The sequence below is a fragment of the Procambarus clarkii genome, chromosome 81 (assembly GCF_040958095.1).
Source record: "Procambarus clarkii isolate CNS0578487 chromosome 81, FALCON_Pclarkii_2.0, whole genome shotgun sequence".
Taxonomy (NCBI): domain Eukaryota; kingdom Metazoa; phylum Arthropoda; class Malacostraca; order Decapoda; family Cambaridae; genus Procambarus; species Procambarus clarkii.
In genome coordinates this window covers 22763572-22790727 of record NC_091230.1, presented here as the reverse complement: position 1 = coordinate 22790727, position 27156 = coordinate 22763572, and the positions used below count along the sequence as shown (strand labels likewise).

Here is a 27156-nt window from a genome sequence, read left to right as displayed (position 1 = left end):
AGTAGGTGATCAGGGTTTTAGATGGGTAGCTTGGAGAGCACCAAAGGGAAGTTCTTCCCCCAAAAAAGGACATAAACAGGTCACTGGTGGTTCAGAGGAATGTAGCAAAATGGGTACTATAACTGGGAAGGAGCTATGGAGAAAAATGAAGAGAAACAAGACATTAAAATTTATAGAAAGAAGGGCAAGAGGAGACCTTATAATTACGTTTAAAATAATGTCAGGGAGAGAAAAGATGGATAAGGAAGAGATCCTATGACTGGTCGCAAACTAAACTAAAGGACACACGTTTGAAATAAGCAAGCAAAGAAGAGGAAAGATTAAAACAACCACCTTTTTGGTTAATCGAGTTGTAGAAAAATGAAACGTTCAAGTCCTTCGGGATTCAGAAGTCAGGTCGGGAATTACAGCTGAATTCAAAGTAAAATATAAGTCATACAGTACTGCACAAGGATGAGGGGATTACCATATGCATAGTTTTTTTCATTTAGGTAATTACATATATATCATACAAACACTTACAGGCTATAAGAAGATTAAAAGCTTAGTAAAAGCTGCAAATAAGAAGGGTTAACTGACTAAATCTTTATAGATAACTTTTTTAGCAAGACTTTTTTTATAAGAAGCTTGCGCTTAAGGCATAATGAGAGCACGGTTCACTGCGTGCCTCGAAACATTGTAAAACTAACAAAAACAAAAATAAATTTGTGTATAATAATGTCCAGAATTTTTTACACTTTATATACAGAAGAATTTTTATTTATTCAACTTTGGCAATTTTAGTTTTTCTTCAGCATACAAAAATGAGGTTCTACTGTACTTTTAAATGGAAATATATGTTCATCTACTTAGGTTGTTTGTGTGTATTTTGTATGCATGTACAAGATATAATGTACACCCAAGTACATTCACACACATCATAAAAATATGTTTAATCTCAAAGTCACTATTTACAAACAAAATTGCAATGGGTCAGTGGCAGTTCACCTTCCAATTGTGTAATGTTTGATGATAAATGTTGCAAAATGAACCTTAGGATCAGCAAGAATAAGGTTCAGGTTTGCTTGCCAGTGTAACTTAGAAGAAAAAATGGTGGCTGTAGTGTGCACTAACAACATCTTATTAAAATGTTTAATATATATATATCCATATTTATTTAATTTAATTTCCAGTTCACCCCCAAAAAAAGAGTTTGACATTATATATTAATGTAGTACATTAATCATTTATATTTATTTAATTAATTTATATATATTTTATCAACATTCACTTATAATGAATGTTGATGCTGCAGTTTATAACTATGCACGTGTCATAATGGGTTTTTCATTTAATTTTATGATTGGCCTTAATTCTAAGAACTTCTAAGAACTAAATTTATATTCAGAACTTTTCACATTTTTGTTTTCATAGTACCCTCCCTGCGGATGCTCTTTCTAATAGCCACTACCTAGATAGAAATATTTATTCTTGTGTAGTCCTAGCGTTTATGTGCCACCTGCATAGATATTCGCCTATATTCACCTGAGGACCACCACCTCTAGTGGCCTCGACAGGGACAAAAAGTGAGTGTCTTGTCAACATTTCTCCCCCCCCCCCATTATTCCTGATGATTTTATCCGGTTGAATTATGAACTTTAGTACTGTCCTTTTGTTTACAGTCACTCTGGTGCTTCATCTATAATCTTCATCTATAATTACAGCATCTTCAGTAAAGTGGCATCCACTGAGGTGTTTATTGATAGCTCAATAAGAGTGTCATCTGGATTCTCAAAAATGCATAGCTGTGTGCTGCATGCTGGATAAGGAAACTGGTGGGAACACTTGGCTGGAAGGATCTTGATCCTTCCTGATGCCGTTCTGATCTCAAGAGCTTGTAACTAATATTTCTTTGAGCATTTGAAGAAATGTGCTGGATATTATATGAGTACAGTCTCTGCATTTGAGGATAATATTCAAGGAGAACTTCAAACACATGGTTATCTTGAGGTTATCTTGAGATGATTTCGGGGCTTTTTAGTGTCCCCGCGGCCCGGTCCTCGACCAGGCCTCCACCCCCAGGAAGCAGCCCGTGACAGCTGACTAACTCCCAGGTACCTATTTACTGCTAGGTAACAGGGGCATTCAGGGTGAAAGAAACTTTGCCCATTTGTTTCTGCCTCGTGCGGGAATCGAACCCGCGCCACAGAATTACGAGTCCTGCGCGCTATCCACCAGGCTACGAGGCCCCTACTCGTATGGTGACCACAAAAACAAATGGATATACTGCAGAACATCATCTGGGAGATGTAATACAATATTTTTCAATCAAAAGACCTAATGGATGATGCAGGTGGCAGAGAGAGATATTAGCAGTCCCTGTGGCGCAGTGATAAAGCACTCGCCTGGTGCTTCGCAAGCACTTTCACCTTGGTTCGTATCCTGGCCGGGGAGGACTGACTGGGCGCCAATCCTTAACTGTAGCCTCTGTTCACTTAGCAGTGAATGGGTACCTTGTTGTTAAATAATTTGGTGGATCATATTCCGTGGAAAAAAATTGAATTAAAGACCTGCCCAAAATGCTATGTCTGCTAGTGACTTTACAAGACTGTAAGAACTCTTGTACAGTATATATTAAAACAAAAATTACAATGAAATATCAACTTTGAAAATAAAAAAAACAAAGAAGGTGAATAACAAAAAAATTATTAGGAGATCCTTGAATGCTACTATCCAAGATATTATATTGGTTAAATGTAGCATTGAAAGGAAACTAGCACAGATTATCAAAAGTATATAAAGTTTTATGATGTACCAGAAGTAAATTTAAAGAAATAGCAAAATGTGAACCTCTTGAAGAATATAAGTTATCTTCATATCTTACACAACTAATGTCAGACCTGATTTACCCTAAATTAAAGTTTTGCATTCTGTTCATTTAGGAAAATAATTAGAATAGTGTTATGCCAGTTCCAGTAAGGTTATATAATAAGGAACATAAAATTAGAATATTTATTGGAATTCATTTAAGGGCCACTATATCTAGTTATCTTGAGGTTATCTTGAGATGATTTCGGGGCTTTAGTGTCCCCGCGGCCCGGTCCTCGACCAGGCTTCCACCCCCAGGAAGCGGCTCATGACAGCTGACTAACTCCCAGGTACCTATTTACTGCTAGATAACAGAGGCATCAGGGGTGAAAGAAACTCTACCCATTGTTTCTCACTGGCGCCCGGGATCGAACCCGGGACCACAGGATCACGCGTCCAGTGTTCTGTCCACTCAGCCGCCGGCTCCCTAGTGGCCTCAATGGGGACAGCAATTTAGTATAAGAAAAATATGGGCAAATTAAAGAAATCCAAAGCACAGTGTCAATGGAGTTCAGTTCAAAATGATAGAGACAGCCAATTGGATATGCTTGCCACTAAGACTACCATTCAGAAAATCCTTGGGACTAGGATGAGTGCCTCAAGACTAGAATCTTGTGTTTATTGCAACTTGTCTTCAAAAAAGGAAGTAGCAGAAAATCTGAAAACTACTGCCCCACAAGTTTAACCTAAAAAACCTAGGAATCATAATGCATGATTTTGATTAGGAAAACCACTTCAAATTTTATACTTGTTAAAAAATGAAAACAAGCTGCATAGTGCACCAATCCTTGAAAGTTGCTTAACCCTTAAACTGCTAAGCAATTTAAAAGTTTTGCATCCAAGTGCACATGGGAAAATAAAGTATTGAAATTCCGTAAGGATTAATCTCTTCTGGCAATTTGAACATAGAAGGAAATGACAGATACTGTAACATAGAAGAGTGTAAGGGCTAATATCTGTCCATATAAAATATAAAACACTAAAATAAACCGTTTAATACAAAAACCAATGTTACCGTCCAACTGTACAAATCTCACACATGCCTCTAACTGAACAATATACAGTATTCAAACATGCTGGCCCCCATCCTTCAAGACATTACATCACTAAATAAATAAGGTATATGCAGAATGACCAAATTCATCTCTGAAATAAGTTGGCTGAAAGCTATATGACTACCAATTATGTGTTAATAAACTAGAAGGCCACAACTAGAGCTGGCCAAGTAATCTTGCAAAACAAACCATAGGAAGTAAATAGCCTCGAGGCTATGTTGTCCCCTAACTTCCCTTGCCTAGGGAAGTTAGGTAATTTAGGATACAGTAATAAATTACAGTCTCCGGGTTTGGAGGTCTCTGTGCCCTTTTTCACCAACTACGAGGTCAACCCCGGAACTCACAGTTCCTGCGACGGCACTGGAACCAATCTTATTGGCGTTCGCCTTTCCAATGGGGACTTTCGGCGCCGTGGAGAGGGAGGGCCTGCTGCCTGGGTAACAGCTTCTCCTCCATATTAACCTACCCTGGCTTTGCGCCCTAGTGAGGCCACTCCAGAGCACAACACCGTAGTCTCCTCAGACTGATGGATGCCTACTACTAATAAATTACGTAAATATATATTCGGGGGGGGGGGGGGTAATAGGGTGTTTATGTAGCTTGAGGGCACCAATCCCCCCAGCCACAGGGCATGGTGAGAAGGCACCCCTAAGCATACCATTAATTGATGAAATAATATGCCAAAGCCAGCGAAGCAAGTACACTTCTCGGTGGCTGCCTGAGGGGCCATCCCAGAGTAGTACAATTGGAAAAACTTATCAGGCAAAATGAAGGGTTCTTTGCAAGCTATAAGATTCTCTTGTTCCCTGTCTCAAGGCCACTAGTAATAGCTGGTATCTACCAGGTGAATATAGGAGAATGCTAGCCCTAAATGTTTATGAAGCCAACATAATAATAATAATAATAATACAGTACTGTAGTTTGTTTATAATAATAATAATAATAATAATAATAATAATCTTTATTTAGGTAAGGTACATACATAAAGAGATTTACAAAGTTTGTTGGCTTTATAGATAGAGCTAGTACATACAATGCCTAAAGCCACTATTACGCAAAGCGTTTCGGGCAAATTTATAACAAATTTACATATGATAATGTTAAAGAGAGTACCTGTATAATACAGTAATTGTATAATTTTGTATCAAACTACAAATTAAGCACTGCATTTCAGGCAAATGAACAGCTGTGTCATTCTAATTTATAAAAAAATAATTCTATAATTTTCAATTGAACATTAAAGTGACTTGCATTTCTAGCTAATACAAATAATGATAATTTACAAACAAATTTAAATTTAGGATACAGTAATAAATTACGTAAATATATATATGTTTATTGTGACCCGTAGTACAATAGTTAGTGCAGTCAGTTTAAGACATTTGGGCATGTTTCCTTACACCTGATGCCTCTGTTCACCAAGGTGTCAATAGGTAGTATCCTGGGAGAGGTCAATCATTGGAAAGGGGAACCTAGGCAAACCTAACTGGCTTATTGTTCCCGACAATGGAAAGCCAAAATTGTTGGTACATGTAATAGGTCTTAGGTTAATACTTAGTAATAGAACACAATTTTCTTATTTTGAATGACAGCTGTATGGGGAGCCGTGATTTACAATGATGGCTGTTTGTGTGTGCGTGTGTGTGTGTGTATGTATATATATATATATATATATATATATATATATATATATATATATATATATATATATAATATATATATTATATATATATATATATATATATATATATATATATATATATATATATATGTCGTACCTAGTAGCCAGAACGCACTTCTCAGCCTACTATGCAAGGCCCGATTTGCCTAATAAGCCAAGTTTTCCTGAATTAATATATTTTCTCTAATTTTTTTCTTATGAAATGATAAAGCTGCCCATTTCATTATGTATGAGGTCATTTTTTTTAATTGGAGTTAAAATTAACGTAGATATATGACCAAACCTATCCAACCCTACCTAACCTAACCTAACCTATCTTTATAGGTTAGGTTAGGTTAGGTAGCCGAAAAAGTTAGGTTAGGTTAGGTAGGTTAGGTAGTCGAAAAACAATTAATTCATGAAATCTTGGCTTATTAGGCAAATCGGGCCTTGCATAGTAGGCTGAAAAGTGCGTTCTGGCTACTAGGTACGACATTATATATATATATATATATATATATATATATATATATATATATATATATATATATATATATATATATATATATATATATATATATATATATATATATATATATATATATATATATATATATATATATAATACACATACACACACACACACACACACACAGTGTATATATGGTCTTCATAGAAGGCTGTATGGATAGATATGTTATACAATGAGAACTACATGAGTAGATATAGTCATCATAGAAGGCTGTATGAGAGGATATGTTCTACAATGGGGCAACGTATTCAGAGCAGTGATTATCTTTGAAAAAAAAAATATTTAACAGAGGGCTTCCATGTCTAGTGGCCTCGACAAGAAAAGGAAGCCAGCATCTTGTCAAAGGTTTCCCAATTGAATATAAGTAATGTACCACCAAAATACCTGTGGGACGTTACAAAATAATTTGCTTAAGATGATTTAGTTTTACTGCTCCTTGAGTCAAAATATATTAGACACTTTTAAACTGTGGGAACTACTGACTCTATAGTTGTAACAATCCATTTTCACCCCCTATGTTTACTGTTGTACATTTATATGACGGACTTTGATAATTACACATCGTTGTTTGCTCCCTTGCATCCAAGTCATTTCATTTTCTTTTTAGAACTATTGTACAGAATGCTGAGAAGTACAATCACAATAACATGGCAGACAAATAATCCAACCCACACATATATATATGAAATTAAAGTGACATCGTTTCAGCTTATCCTGGACCATTATCTAGTCGTCACTTTCAATTTGTTTCACGCGTGCGGGTTAGGTTATTGTTGTACAGTAGTGAAGTGCACTTGATTTGTTCACTTATTCATCTTCAAGCAAGTAGCTGCGGGGGTTTGAACATGTGCGACCCCTCAGCACTCTGGTGCTGCAGACAGCAAACATTATATATTAATGCACATGGCACTTGATGGTGCTGCAGACAGCAAACATTATATATTAATGCACATGGCACTTGATTGTGCTGCAGACAGCAAACATTATATATTAATGCACATGGCACTTGATGGTGCTGCAGACAGTAAACATTATATATTAATGCACATGGCACTTGATGGTGCTGCAGACAGTAAACATTATATATTAATGCACATGGCACTTGATGGTGCTGCAGACAGTAAACATTATATATTAATGCACATGGCACTTGATGGTGCTGCAGACAGTAAACATTATATATTAATGCACATGGCACTTGATGGTGCTGCAGACAGTAAACATTATATATTAATGCACATGGCACTTGATATTTCTTCAGTATAGCATCAAATATTTTTTCCTTTGAAGTCACACAGCATTTTCTAAGTTAATTTAGGAGTACAGCATCTTCTTGCCTTTCTTTCACTTAGCCATTAAGTATTTTCTAATTTAATGTAGAAGTTAAATATCTTTTGCAACACATCTTAAGTATGAGTAATTTACATAGATAATTTACTAAATATTATTTCATTTGAAATATTTTTTAAGTATTGTATCTTTGAAAAGTATTATTGTTGTTTTGTTATTAAATATTGATTTTAATTTCCAGTAATTAAATATTAATTTATGCTGTTAATACAAAAATGTTGTTTTTCAAATACTTATCATCTAGAAGCTTTTTGGATCACAACATAAATTTTCACTTTCTTGAGAGTTACAGTACAGTACTGGATTTTTAAAGACAATTACTGAGACATTTTCTGAATTGTTCAATTAACAAATAAGTTGCAGGATAATTTAATAAGTTTCTGTATTAAGAGCTGTAGTGCTACAAAATGACTGGATTAGTTGTAGTCCAGATGATAGACAAGTTGCACACTAAAGCCACCAGCACCAGAACCTGCGATGTAACCTTAAGTCCTGAGTCTGGCTGCACTACATGACTCCTCCCTTCTCCCATTAAGTTCCCGCAAACGACACTAAGTTTCCCGGTAAGGCCAAGAAAAAGAAAAAGGAACCAGTGCAAGAGGAGGAGGAAGAAGGAGAAGAAGAGGAGGAGGATGGTGAAGAACCGGAGGCAGAGGACGATGATGATCCAGTTAAGGCAAAGACAATCAGAAAGAAACTGTCTATGAGTGATAAGAGAGGTAAAGCTGAGGGGGTCGGGAGTATGCACAGTCAAGCCTCGTCTCCTCTCTTCTAGCGTGTAGCGTCTTCCTAGAAAGAAAAAATATATACACAATATATATTTAGTATTTTGATGGGTTCGTAAATATGTGTCATGGTGACTGTGATTGTGAGAATCCTGAGCAATATTTAAATAAGTTTAATTATCCTGGAAATTATTCATGTCTAACATTGCCAGATATATCACAAGCACTGGACGAGACAAGATATTATATCGTCAAATACTGTTGTGCTTATTTTAGGGCCCCTTGTACTTCCCAAGGCATTGGGCCCTGGAACAAGACTAAACAGTTCCCACCTTAGGGAGATATGAGTTTACGAACTCAGCCTTAGAGAGAATGGTATCACTCCGCCTAGTGAGGAATGTAGTATCCATTATAAACTAGAGCATCTTGTGATTCAATATTTTCCTTCTGCAGCTTCCCATCATCTCACTCATGCTTGACCACAATTCAGAAATGCAGAAGCTAAAATACCATTCTGTATTACATTTTTTAAGTAGCATCTTTTTATAAACATTGTTCATAATAGAGTATGTAAGAGAACAGTGCTGCATTACTTTTAATAGATGTGATGAGATTTCAACTTAGTGTTAAAGTCTTGATATATAGCTATCCATGCAGAAATACAATCTAACATTTAAGAAAACTGCATTTTTGATAGACCATCTTGAGTGTGTCATGTCAAATGGTCCTTAGTACAGCCATCAGCATGACGACAAAGAAAATATTCAACACTGGTGATGTTTGGGCTTTTCTTTGACGTCTGTCATTCTTCAGTTTCCTAGAGACTATGGTAGCTGGTGTTTTTTTTTTATTTTGAATCTTGTTACACAAAAGCATTTCTTGGATGTTGAGAGAATGTTTGGTTTAAGCCACTGCTGTGGAATGCCTTTTTTTTCATGTTACCAATAACTTTCATATCCCTATATATTTGTTGTGTTGATGTCGTAGACGTTTAATGTAATTTGCATAGTTGTATATGTATTTGCATGTAGACGTTTAATGCATAATTTGCAGTCTGGTATGGTAGTATTCAAAGAATGTTTTGATGTATGTAACTTTAATGAACATTAAATTGTAATACAAACTACTTATGATAATTCATTATATTGATACTGTATTATGCATGTCATGACACGATTATTTTACATACAGTATAAACATTAACACAAGCACATGAGCTTGTTCTTTATTATAGATTGACTTATAAAGTTAGCGATCATCTTGTGTAACACAGAGGTAGTACTGGGCTTGTGTCTTACTTTTATTTTACGTAATTTAAGTTCACAGTAAAAAAAATCTGGTCAAAGCATATAACATGTTTAGACTTGATTTGCACCTTGGCCAGAATTATTCGATAGTTTACAGTGCCCATCTCAGTACCTTCAGTGGTATACAGTTTCCCTTAATACCTTCCATAGTTTACAGTGCCTCCTCTCAGTACCTTCAGTGGTATACAATCTCCCTTAATATCTAACATGGTTTACAGTGCCTCCTCTCAGTATCTTCAGTGGTATACAGTTTCCCTTAATACCTTCCATAGTTTACAGTGCCTCCTCTCAGTACCTTCAGTGGTATACAATCTCCCTTAATATCTAACATGGTTTACAGTGCCTCCTCTCAGTATCTTCAGTGGTATACAGTTTCCCTTAATACCTTCCATAGTTTACAGTGCCTCCTCTCAGTACCTTCAGTGGTATACAATCTCCCTTAATATCTAACATGGTTTACAGTGCCTCCTCTCAGTATCTTCAGTGGTATACAGTCTCCCTTAATACCTTCCATAGTTTACAGTGCCTCCTCTCAGTATCTTCAGTGGTATACAGTCTCCCTTAATACCTAACATAGTTTACAGTGCCTCCTCTCAGTACCTTCAGTGGTATACAGTCTCCCTTAATACCTTCCATAGTTTACAGTGCCCCTCTCAGTAGCTTCATTAGTTTACAGCTTTCTTCCATAGATTACAATGAGCTCTCTCAGTACTTTTGAAAGTATACAGTAACATTCTTAATACCTTCTGAAGTGTACAGTAACTCGGTACCTTCTATAGTAGTCTTCTTCTCAGTACAGTGGTTCTCTCCGTACCTTTAATAGTATACAGTCACCTTAATACCTTCCATATTTTACACCGATCCTCTCAATACTTTTCATAGTTTACAGTGACCCTCTAATTTACAATGGTCATCTCACTTACTTCACTCATCATTTAGGATCTCACTATTTTTCATCTTCAGGATCTACTGAAGAAGGCACCGTTGGTGAAATCAGTGTCCAGGTGGACCTCTACACTCATCCTGGAACGGGTGAACAGCGGATCAATGTCAAAGGTGGGTGTCAGCGCGTGTCTGTACTCACCCACCTAGTTGTGTTTGCGGGGGGTTGAGCTTTGGCTCTTTGGTCCCACCTCTCAACTGTCAATCAACTGGGCTCTGTATTCTGTGTTCCATGTACTTTGTGTTCTCTGAAATATGTATTTTGTCTGATTCTCTGAAAACCTCAAAATTTGCACAAACACACATTCTTTGGAACACATTTCAAAGCGTTATACAACAAAGAGCACTGGGAAGACGGGACACCAGGAGTGTAGCTCTCGTCCTGTAACTACACTTTGGTAATTACACTTAAGTAGTTACTCATTTAGTGTTTCATATACTGTATTTCGTTTTCATTCTCTGTGAATCTGTTTTCCCCCCATTTTCAACATCTGGATTTTATCCTTTGCATGCATCTTCCATTCTGCCTTCTTACTGCCATGTAGTTTTTTTTTCTTGTTTGTTTTGCTGGTATTTTTAAGGGTTAGGTCTCTTCCTATAGATTCCATTTGTTTTTTTGTTTTTTGTCTTTTGTTCTCTGGCCGTCTTACAATTTGTTGAACTACAGAAAAAAGTTAATTTTAAAAAAATAAACTACATCATATCTCACAAAATTTGGCATACATATCATATACTTCCTTACCTAAACAGCAAATCTTTCCAATCAGATTCACTAAAGAACTTGTTAAGTTCCCCATGGTGTATTCTCTCAAAATCAAGTATTTATCTTAATTCATTTTCCTCATTCTCTTTTAGATTATAAAACATTGCACATTTTATTTCCAAAAGGATATGGTCACTCTTACCCAACGGTGGAAGATACTGAATATCAAATATCTCTTCTTTCTTGATAAATATAACCTCCAGCATTGATGGAACAGTCAATGCTTAATCAATGCCCTCATGCTTAATGTGTTGATACATGAATGTCTACAGGCATCAGGGTGGGTGTCAGCATGTGTCAAGGGTGGGTATCAGCGAGTGTCAAGGGCAGGTGTCAGCATGCGTCATGGGCAGATATCAGTACATGTCAAGGGTGGGTGTCAGTGTATGTCAAGGCTGGGTGTCAGTACATGTCAAGGCTGGATGTCAGTACATGTCAAGGCTGGATGTCAGTACGTGTCAAGGGTAGGTGGCATGGGTGTCAGTACATATCAAGAGTGTATGTGTGTGTGTGTGTGTGTGTGTGTATGTGTGTGTGTCACCCTCTGCATCAAGCTCATACCATATTACTGAACCCTAAAAAGCCTGAAGAACACATCTGCAATGCAGGAGACAGTAAAGGTCCACAGGGACATACATTATCCTCTCCCGGAATATCAGTTGATGCATAGTGGAAAACCCCTATTGATAATTAATCAATGATCAGTTTATTTCATATTTATTCTGAATATTTAGTACTGAATGATCTATTGATAATGATGAACCATTAAGACGTTTGGGTAGTTTTAGATAGTACACTTATAAGTTCATGCATCATAATACACTTATTATGCCAACAAATACGGTACTGCAATATTAGAGGTAAAAGAACTGAATTTCTTAGGCTTATATTTCTTAGGCACATATATATTTTGTATTCTTTGTATTTAATGTATCTGAAGCAGAGTGATGTATGGTACAATTCAATTTTTGTGTACTTTACATATTTTTGTCTGTTTCTGAATGGCACTGGTATAACACATCTAGTTTTCTTATATGTCTGATGTATTGTTCTGTTTACTTTTCCTTTGTCATTTTTGCAGTTGTGGCAGCTAATGATCTACGGTGGCCAACAACAGCAGGAGGAATGTTCCGACCCTTTGTCGAAGTCAACCTTATTGGTCCTCACTTGGCTGATAAGAAGAGAAAGTTTGCCACAAAATCTAAATCAAACAGCTGGTCACCCAAGTACAATGAAAGTGTTCAGTTGTAAGTTCTCTTTCAGCGTTTTTGACTATTTTCCGTTATTATTTTGATATATATATATACAGTATATACAAAGTATTCTTACATTCTTGTAAAGCCATTAGCATGCAAAGCATTTCGGGCAGGTCATTAATCCTAATTTTTCCCCTGAATACGACCCAACAAATCATTTAACAACCAGGTTTCATAAGTGTCTCATAAGTGGGCATTCACTAATATTGTGTCTCCTAGCTCCATTTTACAGTTATGAGTGCTCACTGTTTGGAAATTCACTACCTGCCATTATCTGTCATAAGTATGATATCCCAGCTTAATTCTGGCAATTATAATGTCACACTTTATTAGATGTTTTGTGCTATCCATATCTCTAAGTTCTCACCTCTAAATATATCATAGCTCTTTATTCTAGTCTTTCCACCCTCTGGATATCAGTGATTGCTCGTTTTAGCCCTAATTTCTTGAAGTAATGTGCCTTAAAAAAAAAAAATTGAGAAGTTCTGACTCAAACTCAAGTTTGTTATATGCAGTTTTAGCAGCCATGTTTGTATCATCATGTTGTATCATCATATTTGTATCATCATGTTTGTATCATCATGTTTGTATCATCATGTTGTATTATTCCAATGTGAGATGGAATCCATATACAGAAGATTCTAAAGCTCTTTTATCTGTGCATCAATTTTATTATTTATAATTGATGTTTATAACATTCCTAGAAACTATTTTGAATGTTGGGGTTTTCAAGTGCTTGGTAAGCTGACAGTAGCATAAATATCCAGCTGTGAATGTAATAAAATGACTCTTTCTGGTAGGGCCTCGGTGGCTCCATGAAGATTATGCTCTGCCAGATTAAGTCGCAGCTAACTCAACCTATGAAGCAGGGAATTAGTTTAGGTTCCATCAAATATTTATTTTGATGTGTTGTTAGTATAATATAGTACAGTAGCCTTTTTAATGGGGACGACAGATTTATATTTGAAGAAGGGAGTCATTGATACAACCTTGTATGGCTTAGAACAACTCATTTATTATACTTAGACATATACATACATGATTGGAGAAATGTTGTTACTTTATGAAGGGTCATATGCAAGTTCGGCATTCCCTAAACATAACTAACTAAACTAAACTTAGCAGCACACAAGATTGCAATGCTTCACCCATATGTCATACAAGTGCGATGCATAAAACTATATCATCACCTCGCATAATCAGACATTGTATGCCTTCCTTCATACTTTATCTGAATTGCAAATAAGATTACGTATCCAGGGACATCCAACATGATGGTACTCCAACCTGGGAGTACCAGGTTACTTTATTTATGGTTCACGATTGTGTTTTATGCCAGGCACATTTTATTTTCCCTAACATCGCATTTTCCTTTGACAATAGCCATTTGAAATGTAGCTGACCCTTTGGGTCAGCTACATTTCCTTATACCCTATCAGAGATACCTGATCTGAGGAGTCACAGGCTCCCTACTCTGTGATAGCTCCTCTCGAGTTACTCTGCTTCTGGGCATTGGATAAGATGTATTCTTCACTGTGGCACCTGTTACTATGTAAGAGACAATCTTCTCGGCTTAAAACAAGACAAAAATCATTGAGACATTCTGACTGTTTGTATGTGTTTAGGACCTGCCTATCATACAATCCCTGCTTCTGTGTGGTGTTATATGACTCACACTGCAGCTGATTGTGTACTTTGACTTTCGTGCTCCGTCGCTGCCTACCTCCTCCCTTACCGAGTATTCAAAGATATGTTTTAGTGTTTGGTTCACCAAAACGCTTTGTCCACGTCCACCATGCCCGCTTGTCTGTGTGCCAGTTTGGGGTGGCCCAATCCTTCATCCCTATTGGATTTCTTGTTTAATGCATATTCATCCAAGTTTTTATGGCTTCCCTCATCTGATTACATATTTGACTGCTGTCTTCAGTTTTCCAACATCTATGGTGGTGTTCTTAGGCTCCATTGGCTATTCCTGTTGGGGTCCATTCCCCCAAAATAAGACATGGTTACATAGCTGTGCATATGGGGAGAACAATTTAGATCTTGAGGTCCTGACTTTTATCTGGTGGGTACCTAGTGTGTTTGTTTTTCCTGATATTCCACCACTTTATCATATTTGCCCCTTGTTGCTGTGAATGGCGGTGATTTCCACCACTTCCACACTCAGCTTATTCCAGTTGCTTTCTGCATTGTTTGTATATACAGTAGTGTGGTTTTGTTAGTTGGCTTCCTGTTCTCCGGCTAAATGTCGTCAAGGCCACTAGGTTAGTGGCCTCTCAGATCATTTTAGAAGTCATAATGAGTCAGAAAGTTGAATTTGGAATGACTACATGTTGAACATTCAGAATTATTATGGATTAGAGTCATTTTTATTATTATTGTAGTTTAAAACAGAATCGATCTAATAACTTGAATAAGTAAAAATTGGAAGTAAGAGCCGAGTTCAGATAATGCTATATGTAAACAATATGATTGTTGTAACACGAGTCAAATTTGCTATGAAAGGAATGGTGAATGGCACAAGCCAGTTATATTTGAGAGATGTAAAGGGTTTGCATGCAGATTTGATACTACAGATTTTGAAAAAAATCATAAAGGAAATCATGAGTGCAATATTATAAAATGAAGAAAATGACTAAGGTACAAATTGACTCTGAAATAACATTGTAGTTGAAAAATAATATGACAATTTAAATAAATGAATGAGGGGGGTATAGTGTAGATATTTAAACAATATACTGTATAGACATGTGTAAAATAATAGTGTAGACAAGAGTCACTGATGAAACAGCTTAGTTAAGTGGATAGTCAAGAAGAAATATGGATGTCTTAAATTTAGGGTAAATAGGCGGAAATCCTTCAAAAGATCGTCTACACCTCTACTTCGCCATTTAGTTGAGAATTGTGAAGTTTATATATTTCATGAGACGAATTCATAATTCTTCTATTTTCAGCTTAATTGGGAGTGAAGAAGGTCCAGAGAGCTTTGAGCTACACATATGTGTGAAAGACTACTGCTTTGCCCGAGATGATCGTCTTGTCGGCGTGGCTGTGCTTCAACTTAGAGACATTGTTGACCAGGTAGCGTCATATATCGAATTTGTCTGAATACCTTTAATATCAAATATAATGGGTCAGTTTTGAATATATGCAAGATCAAAATATTCAGTAGCTATACCACTATCCTACAATGCTGGTATATAAAAAATTTAGGATTTACTCTAATCATGAAATAAGTACAGTATTCTTCAACATATAAAATAGGATTTTACTTTTTGTTTAAGAATACTATAATTTCTTATGTGAATTTAATTTTTATTACTTGTACTGGAAACTAGAATGTGATATATGAGTTGAAGCAACATCACAGACATGGGGTCTTTCCTTAGGGTTCCTGTGCAACATGGCTTTTCCTGGGCAAGCGTTGTCAGATGGATGAGACTGGATGGACTGTGTTGAGAATTTTAAGTCAACGGACCAATGATGAAGTAGCAAAGGAATTTGTCAAGCTCAAGTCAGAAGTGAGAGGGGAGCCACCCATTACACAGTAGACAGATTCCAGAGCAAGCATTTTGCTCTAGTGAAAATTTACCTCCATTATCCAGTGATGGATGACAATTGCCAGGTTGTATCAACTCTCAGTAAAAAGTAAGAGAACCCTAGCTCTTTTAGTGTATGGCTCCCCAATAAAGGAGGACACATGAAAACCTGAAATCCCATCACAAGATTACTGGAGGGGGGCCCTTCATCCCTAAGTGGTTGAGTCCAGAGGTGACCACTAACGTCCATGGAAACTCAATCCATGTGAAGCTTGCGTGCATGGCTGCTGACTGATGAAAAATAAGCACAAACACTAATCTGGTGAATAATTGGGGTAATTAATGGTTAAGTTAGTTTAGGGATTTAATCAAACTGTAGACTAAATGATGTTTGATGGTTTGAACTATCATCACCTGAAAACTACACTGTTGATATTTTACAGTTACACAGAAATAAAAGTTATCCAAAAGAAATGCATGTTTGATAAACTAGGTGTGATGCAGCCATGCAGGACTATGAGAGGGAATGTCTGTGATACAGTATTGGGAATGATTATCCTGGACTACACGTATGGACCGTCAAGAAGGTATAGTAAGTAAGTGCAGAGTTACAAAAAATAGAAATCCGTACAGAAGCTGTGTGTTCTCGTTGCAATGGAACACAAGTTCTCTGCTCTTCCAAAACCCCTTGTTTAAAAGTTTGTAAAATAGTATTTTGAATTATTTAAAGATGATGGTGTTCATTCTGTATAATGCAATACTGGTAAGATGTACAACATATATACCAGTTACAGTAATACTGTATATTATTATGAAGGAAGTGTCCCAGTAGCTTGAAGCCTCAACATGGCGAATGTCATGTTACTGTCCCATTTTCTGTGGTGGTGTGAAAGAAAATGACTGAACCTAAAGGGTTACTTTCCCATTTGCTGTTAAGTGGTCATAGGGTAAGTCTGCTATTTTGTGCTGCATTACTCTTTACTTCTCTTTAAGTGAGAAAATAATGGATATTTGAATTAATCACATGATTTAAGTTGTGAGCACAAACTCTTATTTTTCTATGTGATCTTGGCACATATTATCAAAAGGTGCACATTCATATTTCGCCTTTGACCTCAGATTCAATAAGCAATCCATTGTACATATCATTTTACCATTAGGTTAGTCCTCGGCTGTAATTATGAATAATTGGGTGATTGTTATGTATTTTCCTAACTTTTACTTTAGCTGGTTCAGGTCTACTACGTCGGACGTAGTGGATATGGTCTATGGGAAAGCATGAGGATATGGTCTATGATGTTGATTGTTCTACTAGTTAATTAGTGGTGCATTTATTTGTCTCGAAATTAGCGAAAGTAAGCCCAGGTTGGTCGGTTAATAAAGCCCATTTTCTTACTCACAACACAGAGAAAATGTTCTTTATTAGAGGCTTTCATAGGTTTACTTTGACTTTTAAGAGAGGCATTTGTTGCTAGTTGATGTTTACCAGTGTGCGTGTGTGTGTGTGTGTGTGTGTGAGTGTACATGTGTGTTACGCCTGGATTATCAGTATGTTTTCTTAACAAACGGGCACATATTGTACCTGTTAAATATTGGCATGTTTGCATTTTTGCAGTAAAAGGTAACCAGTGTAATGACTGGGTAGCTGTAGGTATCCATGGATATTTTATACAAGGTGTGGAGTGTAGCAGAGCACCAGAGGTTACTGAGCCCAGGTCAAAATAATGTCCAGATTTTATAAATCGAGAAACATAAGCACTACTAGAACATTTGGTATTAGTTTTTTTTTTTTTTTTTATAAGTAAACCAAATGTACACAATGAGAAAAATTGCATTAATGGAAGAACTTATCTTATAAAGCAGTAGCTTAAATTTAGAGGCTAAATATTTTGAGTGGCCCAAGAAGTAATACAAAATTTTGTATTCAAATTGTAACAAAATTATTTGAATATATAGATCATAATTTTTTTAAGATTTCATACAGAAAACATCTGTAGTTTTAGAAATCTAGATGGAATACTGTGGTAAAGTGACGACTCTCAGTAACAGTGCTGCCTGCTTCTCTGAAGGTATACTCTGTTGGTTAACTGTATGATTAGAAAGGAGAGTGCTCAGAAGTATATGGAGGTTGGAGATATGCCTACTGGGGGGAGGTTATCTTGAGATGATTTCGGGGCTTTTTAGTGTTGCCGCGGCCCGGTCATCGACCAGGCCTCCACCCCCAGGAAGCAGCCCGTGACAGCTGACTAACACCCAGGTACCTATTTTACTGCTAGGTAACAGGGGCATAGGGTGAAAGAAACTCTGCCCATTGTTTCTCGCCGGCGCCTGGGATCGAACCCAGGACCACAGGATCACAAGTCCAGCGTGCTGTCCGCTCGGCCGACCGGCTCCCTCAGGGAGCTGATAAATGGGAATAATCTTGGGAGCTGTAAAGGTGTAGATATTGTGGTAGTGAAATGAAGAAAGATGAGGCATGGGAAGAGGTCATAATAAGTCGGACATGGCATGATCTGGTAAACGAGGTGAGGAGAATGCCCTGTTTCTTAAGGGCATTCTCAAAGACCAGTCTCCAATACTGGTCTCTTAAGGAATTTAATCGAGAAACAAACTGTGGAAGAGCAGGGATCAAGATCATATGACTTTTTATAAGGTGATGATTTTGAACAAAGGGAAATGACCTGAGATGCAGGACAGGTGGGAAAAACTTTTTGGACGAGAAAAGGGTAGGATTTAAATTCATTCATTGGGGCAGTAGCAATAATAGCAGATGATGGATCAAGTGGCAAATTAGTACAAGTAAAATTAGATTTAGGGAGATGAAGTTCGAGGACTTAAGAACTTGGTTAATAAACTCTTGGAGATTAATTAGAAATGGGGAGAGGAGAGCGGGTACAAGTTTTTAAATAAGAATGACCTTAGATGAGACAGATAAAAAATAAAAATATCTGACTAGGGAACTACATAAGTTTAGGGGAATAAGGGATAACTACATTAAAGTATAAGGGAACTACATTAAATGACACAAAAATAAAGGTTTTAATTAAGAAATTGTGATCTGAGGGAGGAAACAACTGAAAAAGGGTAGCCTGAGAGGGGGGAGGGTCAAAGGTTGAAAAAGATCATTTAAAAGGGAATAAGTGGATAAAATAGCAAGGAGATGCCAGGCAAAGGAACTAAGAGCTGCTGGAGGACCACAAGGAGAGCAACTGCATGACTGTGCGAGCAAGGATAAGCAGAATCTTCCAATGTTGTGTACATAGTTGCCCCTTATACCCAAGAAAAAGAAAAACTCAAGCTATACCATTCTGTTGTCCAGTCTTTTTCTCCATTGCACAGTGAACATTCTTGGGATGTTAGGAACTTTGCACCCACTCTAAAGTAATGTAATACAAATTTTAAGTTCCCTTTTAAGTTTTTGCTTTGTTGTCAGAATAAGTCGAGATCTGAGTGCATGAGATAACATCCCAGGTTTGTTCCGTTGCCAATCCTAACTTATCTTGTTACGTGTTGGCATGCCGTTTCCAACTCCATACAGGCTGGGGGGATTCTCACCTCTTTACCCTGGGCAACCATAGAGACTGAGACTCCCTCCTGTGTCCCAGCTACATTTTTATGATACCACCTTACTAACCTATTGCAGCATGAATGGTGTGGTGATCATTTCAGGATGTGTAAAGAGGCTCTACAGGAAATATGTGAAGTCTCAGTTCAAAGCTTTTGAGTCATTACACTCATCTTGATGTAAATATGTCATTTATCATCGTGAGTGCGATAAAAACAATACCTATTTGATCTGTCAAGCATTACACACTCTCACTCTCTCTTGCTTACTTTTTCTTTCTCCTACCTTCCTACCTACACTCTCTCACTCTCTCACTCTCTCACTCTCTCACTCTCTCACTCTCTCACTCTCTCTCTCTCTCTCTCTCTCTCTCTCTCTCTCTCTCTCTCTCTCTCTCTCTCTCTCTCTCTCTCTCTCTCTCTCACTCTCTCACTCTCTCACTCTCTCACTCTCTCACTCTCTCATCTCACTCTCACTCTCTCACTTAAAGTCAGTGGGTATGTCTTTAGTTCATTCCCATGGTGGTACCTTGCCCATTTGTTGACTTCAACTATGGGAGACCACGATCCCATTTTTGACAACTTGTGTGCCTTTCTGTACCCATAACAGGTCCCTGGGGGTCCACGATGCTTTAGTTGAATCACCATAGACCCGGCCTGAGTGCGATGGTGGAGTGCAGAGGCAGTGCAAGCTGGTGGGTGCTGTCTTGGACAATACATAACATGGATTGTGGTCGCTAGCATAAAGGCACAGGCATACGTATAATACATACACAAACATACTTGATGGGTGCAGGGGCAGTTCAAGGACACATTATTGCTAAGTAATAGATAATACACAACACAGGTAGTGGTTGTTGGAATGAAGATGCAAACAGGCTTCACTGTGATACATACAGATATTCAGAGATGAAGCAATGCTGGTAGAGGCTGATAATTACATAAAATACATACTTCAGATGTTACATACAACTATTCTACTTTATGAAAACTACAGTGGCAGGATGTGCATTTTTGTGATACATAGCACTTAAAAGTGGTTCTATGGCATAGCAATACACCAATATTTGGTCAAGTTGGAGGCATATTGTCTTTATAACATAAACAAAGAAATGTGGCTGCTGGAAAAAATATTAATAGCTTATTAAGACTTTCTAAGTGATATTTAAACTTTGCTGGCTAGCAGGGGGGGGGAGGGGGATGCAAATACAAATTCATAAAAACACAGTCACAGTGATATGTATACCCCACAGCTGAGTATAATGTACACCATAGTGGTGCTGATACATTGCATTGAGAGGTGGGTCCAAAGAGCTGAAGCTCAACCCCCACAACAAGCACGACTAGGTGATTACAACTGGGTGAGTACATTATGCCAAAGGATACATTCACATGGCAGTTCGTGTACGCACAGGTGGTGACACACACACACACACACACACACAAAAACTAGAAGGAATGTGTGTACTCACCGCAAACACAACTAGGTGAGTACACACATTCCTTCTAGTTTCGAAGCATTATATGACAAAGAGTGCTGGGAAGACAGGACACCATGAGCGTAGCTCTCATCCTGTAACTACAGTTAGGTCGTTACACTTAAGTAATTACACACACATACACACATTGGTAGATTTCACTTCTTAATGTACAGCATAAGGTGCAGAATACAGTTTTAGATGAAACAAGTTCCATGGGTGAGTGTGGAGTATATTTATGTAATTGAAAAATTGGATTGAAACATTTGTTTATATACTAATGGATGGAAGAGCTAGGTCTCACACACACACATACACAAACACACACACATTAGAGCAAAACAACAGTATATATTATCCTTGTATCTATGTATTCATGAACAGAGAACTCTTCATGTATGCCATATAAGTTAATTACCACTCATGTATGAAGTAAATAAATTATATATAACGTTTGAAACACTGTATTACGTCTGTTGATAACCATACAAAGGGTATAATAAGTGCATGTTAACATAAAAGGCTTTATTGTGAATGTAGTCATGCTTTCTCTTAATCTCTTGTCTCTTCATATATAGCGGGGTATAACAAATTTCCAAGCATCCTACCGCTGCACTGCCAAATGCGCGACCAATCCACCACCACCAATGCGATGGCCAAATCAGATATGTTTTATTTTCCACTCGGTATCACAATATAGACGCTGTCCTCTGAAGATTCTCGTCAGATTTTCTTGTTAATGTGAGTGGGATCGAAGACGAAAATTTTGGGGTTTTGTTGGTAGATGTGAATGAAACATTGTCGTCTTTTTATTTCCCTTTTGTTGGTACAGCTCACAGGTTCGTCTTCTATCCCAATGGTGAATGGTTATTGGCATTCATATTATTATATCATATTAATTCCCAAGTGAATTGTAGTCCTGTAGTTGGTTTTGTTAATATTATTCCTCTATCTGAAAATAAAGGCCCTTTGAATAATTTTTTGTTTCCTTGTCATTCCTCTCATATAGTTTTGAAGATGTGCTAATTATATGTTCGATACCAAAATAGAAATATTCGAACAGAATACACAGGTAACGTATAGGTCTAAACTTCTTATGGTGTTAATTAGAATAGATTTCATGTTAACATTTTGTAAATACAGTATGAATATATTTGTCACTATTAGGTGACTGCATATTGGCTACCAGTTGACACTATTCAAAAAAGCACTAAAGGGCATTTTCTGGGAGGACCCCTATGGTGTCTCTCTGTTAAGCATGGTTCAACCAATTGGGCTGGATGCTAGAGCGACGTTCTCGCTTCATGCAGGTCAGTGTTCAATCCCCGACCGTCCAAGGGATTGGGCACCATTCCTTCCCCGTCTGTCCCATACCAAATCCTTATCCTAATCCCTTCCCAGTGCTATGCAGTATAGTCGTAATATCTTGATGCTTTCTACTAATAGTTCCCTTACATTCTTTCCCTGTTAAGCATGACTCAATCTTGTCATATTTTAATGGCCATTCTTAGTACCTCCACCATGCCGCCTGCTGAGTAGATGATACATTCTACCTGAGGCTTGTGATGCATGCTGTCATTGGATCATTGGGCCTCTCTCTAGGGACTCTGCTTATCAAGCAAGAGCCGCTTTATGACTTGGTGTCAATGTGTTTGCCCCAGAGCCTGCCTCCTTGTCTTCCTTCGACCTGGACATGGAGCAAGTGGAAACCACCAATTGCTTCAAGTTTGCTCTCTATCTCCCTCCCTGGGCCCGGCAGGTATTGTTCAGTGGGTTCTGGGGCCTCCCTCTTTGCTCTGGGCTCCAAAGCATATGAGGGTTTGATGATTCTTTGGATGAAGTTGGGCCTTCTGCCCGAAACGCTTTGCGTAATAGTGGCTTTAGGCATTGTATGTACTAGCTCTACCTATAAGTTAACCAATCTTTGTAAAAATTTATTGTATGTATGTACCTTACCTAAATAAACATTTTATTTATTTATTTTTTCTCTGGGGGACTGCCCCTTTCACTTCGACAACGAAGGTAGTCGAGCTGCAACTTCCTGCCTAAGAATCTGTTACCGTCCATTTCTCAAGGGGGAGGGGGGAATTGCAACTGCAGAACCTTTCCCTGTGGAAATATATTTTGCTGTCCATTTCATCTGGTATAGAACACAACTCTGCCCTGGAGCCATCACTTCCTGGGTTTTTCAGGGCTGAGGGAATCCTAAGGTGGGTCACTGGGTGCCCTTGCACCCTGATTGGTCTTTGGTTTCCTTTGTAGATGGTATTCTTTTATGGCAGAGGGTTTGTTACACTCATCTTCATTTCTTTACATGGATTTCTCATAATCCCTACCCCAATGTGTACTGGGTTTGTTTAGAAACCAAACAAGCATCTTATTTGCAGAAATTTACTGAATTTTGTCTTTCGCCCACAGCAGTACACAGATCTGTTTCAGTCCCTTCTTTAGCATCAGGATCTTGATGCCGAAGACTGACTCATCTTCATTTGAATTCAGATTTGCTGCTTTTCTCAGACTGTGGTACAAAGTTCCTGATTCATCCTGGCCAGCGGGAAACCCTTTCTTCCTTGGGGCCTGTCATGGCTTTTGTGGCATACAAACGTTCAGGTGGAATGAGGTAAGTAACTGTTAAGTAATTGTAAGTAACCAAAACTCTTTTTAACATTTAAAGTATAGCTGGAAAAGATCATCAAGGCAAATGGGGGGGGCCTTCGACAAGCTGCTGGCTTCCTGTCCTCATCGAGGCCATTAATGTCCTGCCCGAAACGTTTGCGTAATAGTGGCTTTAGGCATTGTATGTACTAGCTCCATCTATAAATCGATCAATTTATGTAAAATCTCTTGTATGTATGTACCTTACCTGAATAAACATTTTATTTTTATTTTTTATTTTAGTGGCTCTCAGGTAAACTTAGGTAAGTAGTCTTTCAGGCATTACCAGGTGGTGCTTCTTTTTCTGTATGGAGAGGGACGAGTGATTGTAGACTTGCGCGCGCAGCGGAGTACTTAAGGGGCAGCTTGGGTCACTGCACCATTACAGCCCCTCTCCTGTGTCAGGTAAGTCTACTACGGGCTCTCTATAGCCGGTGCTACTTGGAATGTTTTGTTCAAAGTAGTTGACTCTAAAGCAGCAGCATCATTGCACCCTCGCCAAACAACCTGGGAACACCGTCCGATCATGCATTCTCCTTTTGCCCCAGAAGTCATCTGCTTTGCGACGCGCAGTTTTTCTCCAAGCTACTGAAAATAATAATACCAGGTGGGATATATATAGCGATGCCCGGGTAATCCCATTGGCTGGCTCGTTCAGCGAGTTTCAGATCGCGAATCTCAATGGCGTTGAATATCTTTCACTAATTCACTCACAACACTGGTCGAAGATGAGAATGTAGGAAATGCTATCTGTGTTGTCTGCTCTATAAATACCTAAAAATTTCAAGATCCGTGGATGAGATTTGAACCTGTGCAGCTCGCGTGATGCAAAGCCGAGTGCTGTACCACTGGATCAACACACCACAAAGCCGAGTGCTGTACCACTGGACCACCTTTGTTGTGTGGTGGTACAGCTCTCTGCTTTGCTTCACACGACTTCAGACTGAGATAAATCAGGACAAGAAGACACAGGTGGAATCTGGAAGTGCAAATGAGCCGAAGGAACGTAAGAAAGTACTCGCACCCTGTACGGGCAGTTAACAAGTGGAGTACTCTAAAAGAGGAAGTTGAGGAAACCACCTCCATCCACAACTTTAAAGTCTAGATTCGCCCAAATATCTGAAAGGGTAGTTAAGTTGTAACGCAACAAGTACAAGAGACAGCCCCGCTCCTGTGCCAGGTAAGTCCTTTACGGGTTCACCATAGCCCGTGCTACTTTGAACTTTTGTTCTGAGTAGCTGAATCAAAAACAACAACAAGGTACAAGATTATAGACGGTCGGGGCATAAAAGAACTAGACCTCGCTCCTCCGTAGACACTAATTAGGCAAGTAGACGAGCCGAGGTTCAAACCTCATCCATGGCGCTTGGAAAATATACATATACATATATTTATTTATTATATAAATATAATGTGTGTTATGCGCGAGGGGACCACTTAGCCTCTGGCCTAGTATTGAATTGCAACACTTTCACTGCAAGAGAACCTTGTGTCAACACGCCATTGCACAGTCATCTTTGTTGACCTTCTTGCCTTAAACTGACCAGCAGTATTAGAACCATAGCCCATGAAACAGGCGAAGGTTTCACCACCTTACTCAAGGCGCGGTAAAATATTTTGCTGGACATCCTAATAAAGTCGATATGATTTTTTTTTAGTAATAATGAGGAAATTGTTGTTGGTGACTCATATGGCATGTTTATGATGTAGTGTTCAGTTAGAGTGATGCGGTTAAAAGCATATGGGAACTCTATAGACTGAAGATATATGAAAGTTTACACCAATTTGAATGGTATTCCTCAGAGTGATGTAATAAGGAGTGAAACTATAGGTGAGCATATAGGCTTAAGAAACTCTGACAACGTATAATTTCAAACTCTGATTTCAAACTCATTTCAACTCCAAACTCATTTCAAACTCAAACTCATTTCATCGATAATTTCAAACTCAACGTATAATTTCAAAATTTCAAACTCTGTCAAGCAAACTGTCAATTTCAAATTCAAATTCAAATAAATCTCTGTATCGGTTTCATCCTCTTGGTACAAACCGCATTATGCGTCCAGTTTCATAAACAATTACGTTAGAACAAAATCTGTTAACTGAGAATTAATTCAATATACAGAACTTTCCCAACAGCAGATTATCCAGTAAAATGAGTACTTTTATTAACACATTTAACTGCCTCTTAAGCACCTTTATTACTAGTAATGAGACACAAACACTATAGCCTGAGAAAACTCGAGTCCAAGCTCAATTTTGACATTTAACAATAATTATAATTCCCTCAGCTTCTCACCGCAAAAAAATATATGAAGTTAATTGGATAAGATTTTGGTCCAGAGGTCAACTCTTCCTACATTCACAAGGGGGAGTATACGTGAATACAATAAAATAAGTGTAATGTATTTTATAGTCTAGTAAGGGGGTTGTAGTGAGAAGCATATGATGCTTATTATAGATGACATCTTAGGAAAGCCTAGCTGGTATAGCCTTGTGCCAGCTGCCAGATGTTATTGTTAAAGATTCGCTACTTGGAACAAACAGTTCCAAGTAGCACGGGCTATGGTGAGCCCGTAGTGTAGCTGCCAGATGGTAATCCCAGCTGTCTGTAAGCGCAGGCAACTGGTGGAGGCTAATAATATATTGCATGTTTGTCCAGTCAATTTATGCACTGCTGTGAGCGTATAACTTTTGTAATGGTACTTGTTTGATTTTGATATGACGAGGTAATCTTTTTTTTTATATATTGATTAGTTGTAGCTGCCTGTTGCCACACGGGAGAGAGATATAGCAATCGTTATCACGAGAATGATCTTCTGATAACCTAAGGTGATCAATTATATATTAAAAAATGAATCTTTTTAACAGTAAAGGGGTAAGATAAGACTGGAACCGTGACTGTGATCCCGTTGCTAAGAGTTAAAACAGTTTCTCATGAGAAGTGAAGTAGAGGAAGGAAGCCAAACACTGTGAACCACCTGCCAATGGCTGACCCAGAGAGTGCTTATCCACTGAACACTTCCGTCCGCTCGAGTTATTTCTATTTCAAACTCCTTGTGGCGGCGATCGCTTTCACACACACACGTGTCAAAGATTGGTATCTATTTTGAAGCCAACCAAAGCAGCTATATGGCATATGATATGTGTTTATCCTGGGTATTGTTAATAAGAGAAAGGTAAAGACGTTAAATCATGTAGGGGATGTTAGATAATGTCTTTAGGGGCCAACAGAACGTTGGCAACAGTGAGATGGAGTGCAGACCCCCACCACCACCAACCCTGGTCTACCACACGCGGCTCGGATAACCTCACTTTATCTCCCAAATAGCCCTCCATTTAACCACATCCTCGTTTTAATTAAGTAACAGCCACTTAAATAGATGAGCTAATTGCCTGTTATTACGGCAGATGACCCGCTTAGTTTAGGCGGAATTGAAGAGGGTGGCGGTGTGTTGCATCGGTGATGGAGCAGCAGGACTT

At 38.1% G+C, this 27156-nt stretch overlaps 1 protein-coding gene across 1 annotated transcript in view; it reads left to right on the top strand.

The window, feature by feature from the left end:
- Positions 1-21995, top strand: part of unc-13 — a 241694-nt gene extending 219699 nt beyond the window's left edge. The window contains exons 24-28 of the mRNA XM_069315567.1: positions 7981-8163; positions 10440-10532; positions 12263-12428; positions 15392-15518; positions 15827-21995. Coding sequence (XP_069171668.1) covers positions 7981-8163; positions 10440-10532; positions 12263-12428; positions 15392-15518; positions 15827-15988 — 731 coding nt within the window. The 3' untranslated portion in view covers positions 15989-21995. The remainder of the gene's footprint in view (positions 1-7980; positions 8164-10439; positions 10533-12262; positions 12429-15391; positions 15519-15826) is intronic.
- Positions 21996-27156: the final 5161 nt, after the last annotated feature.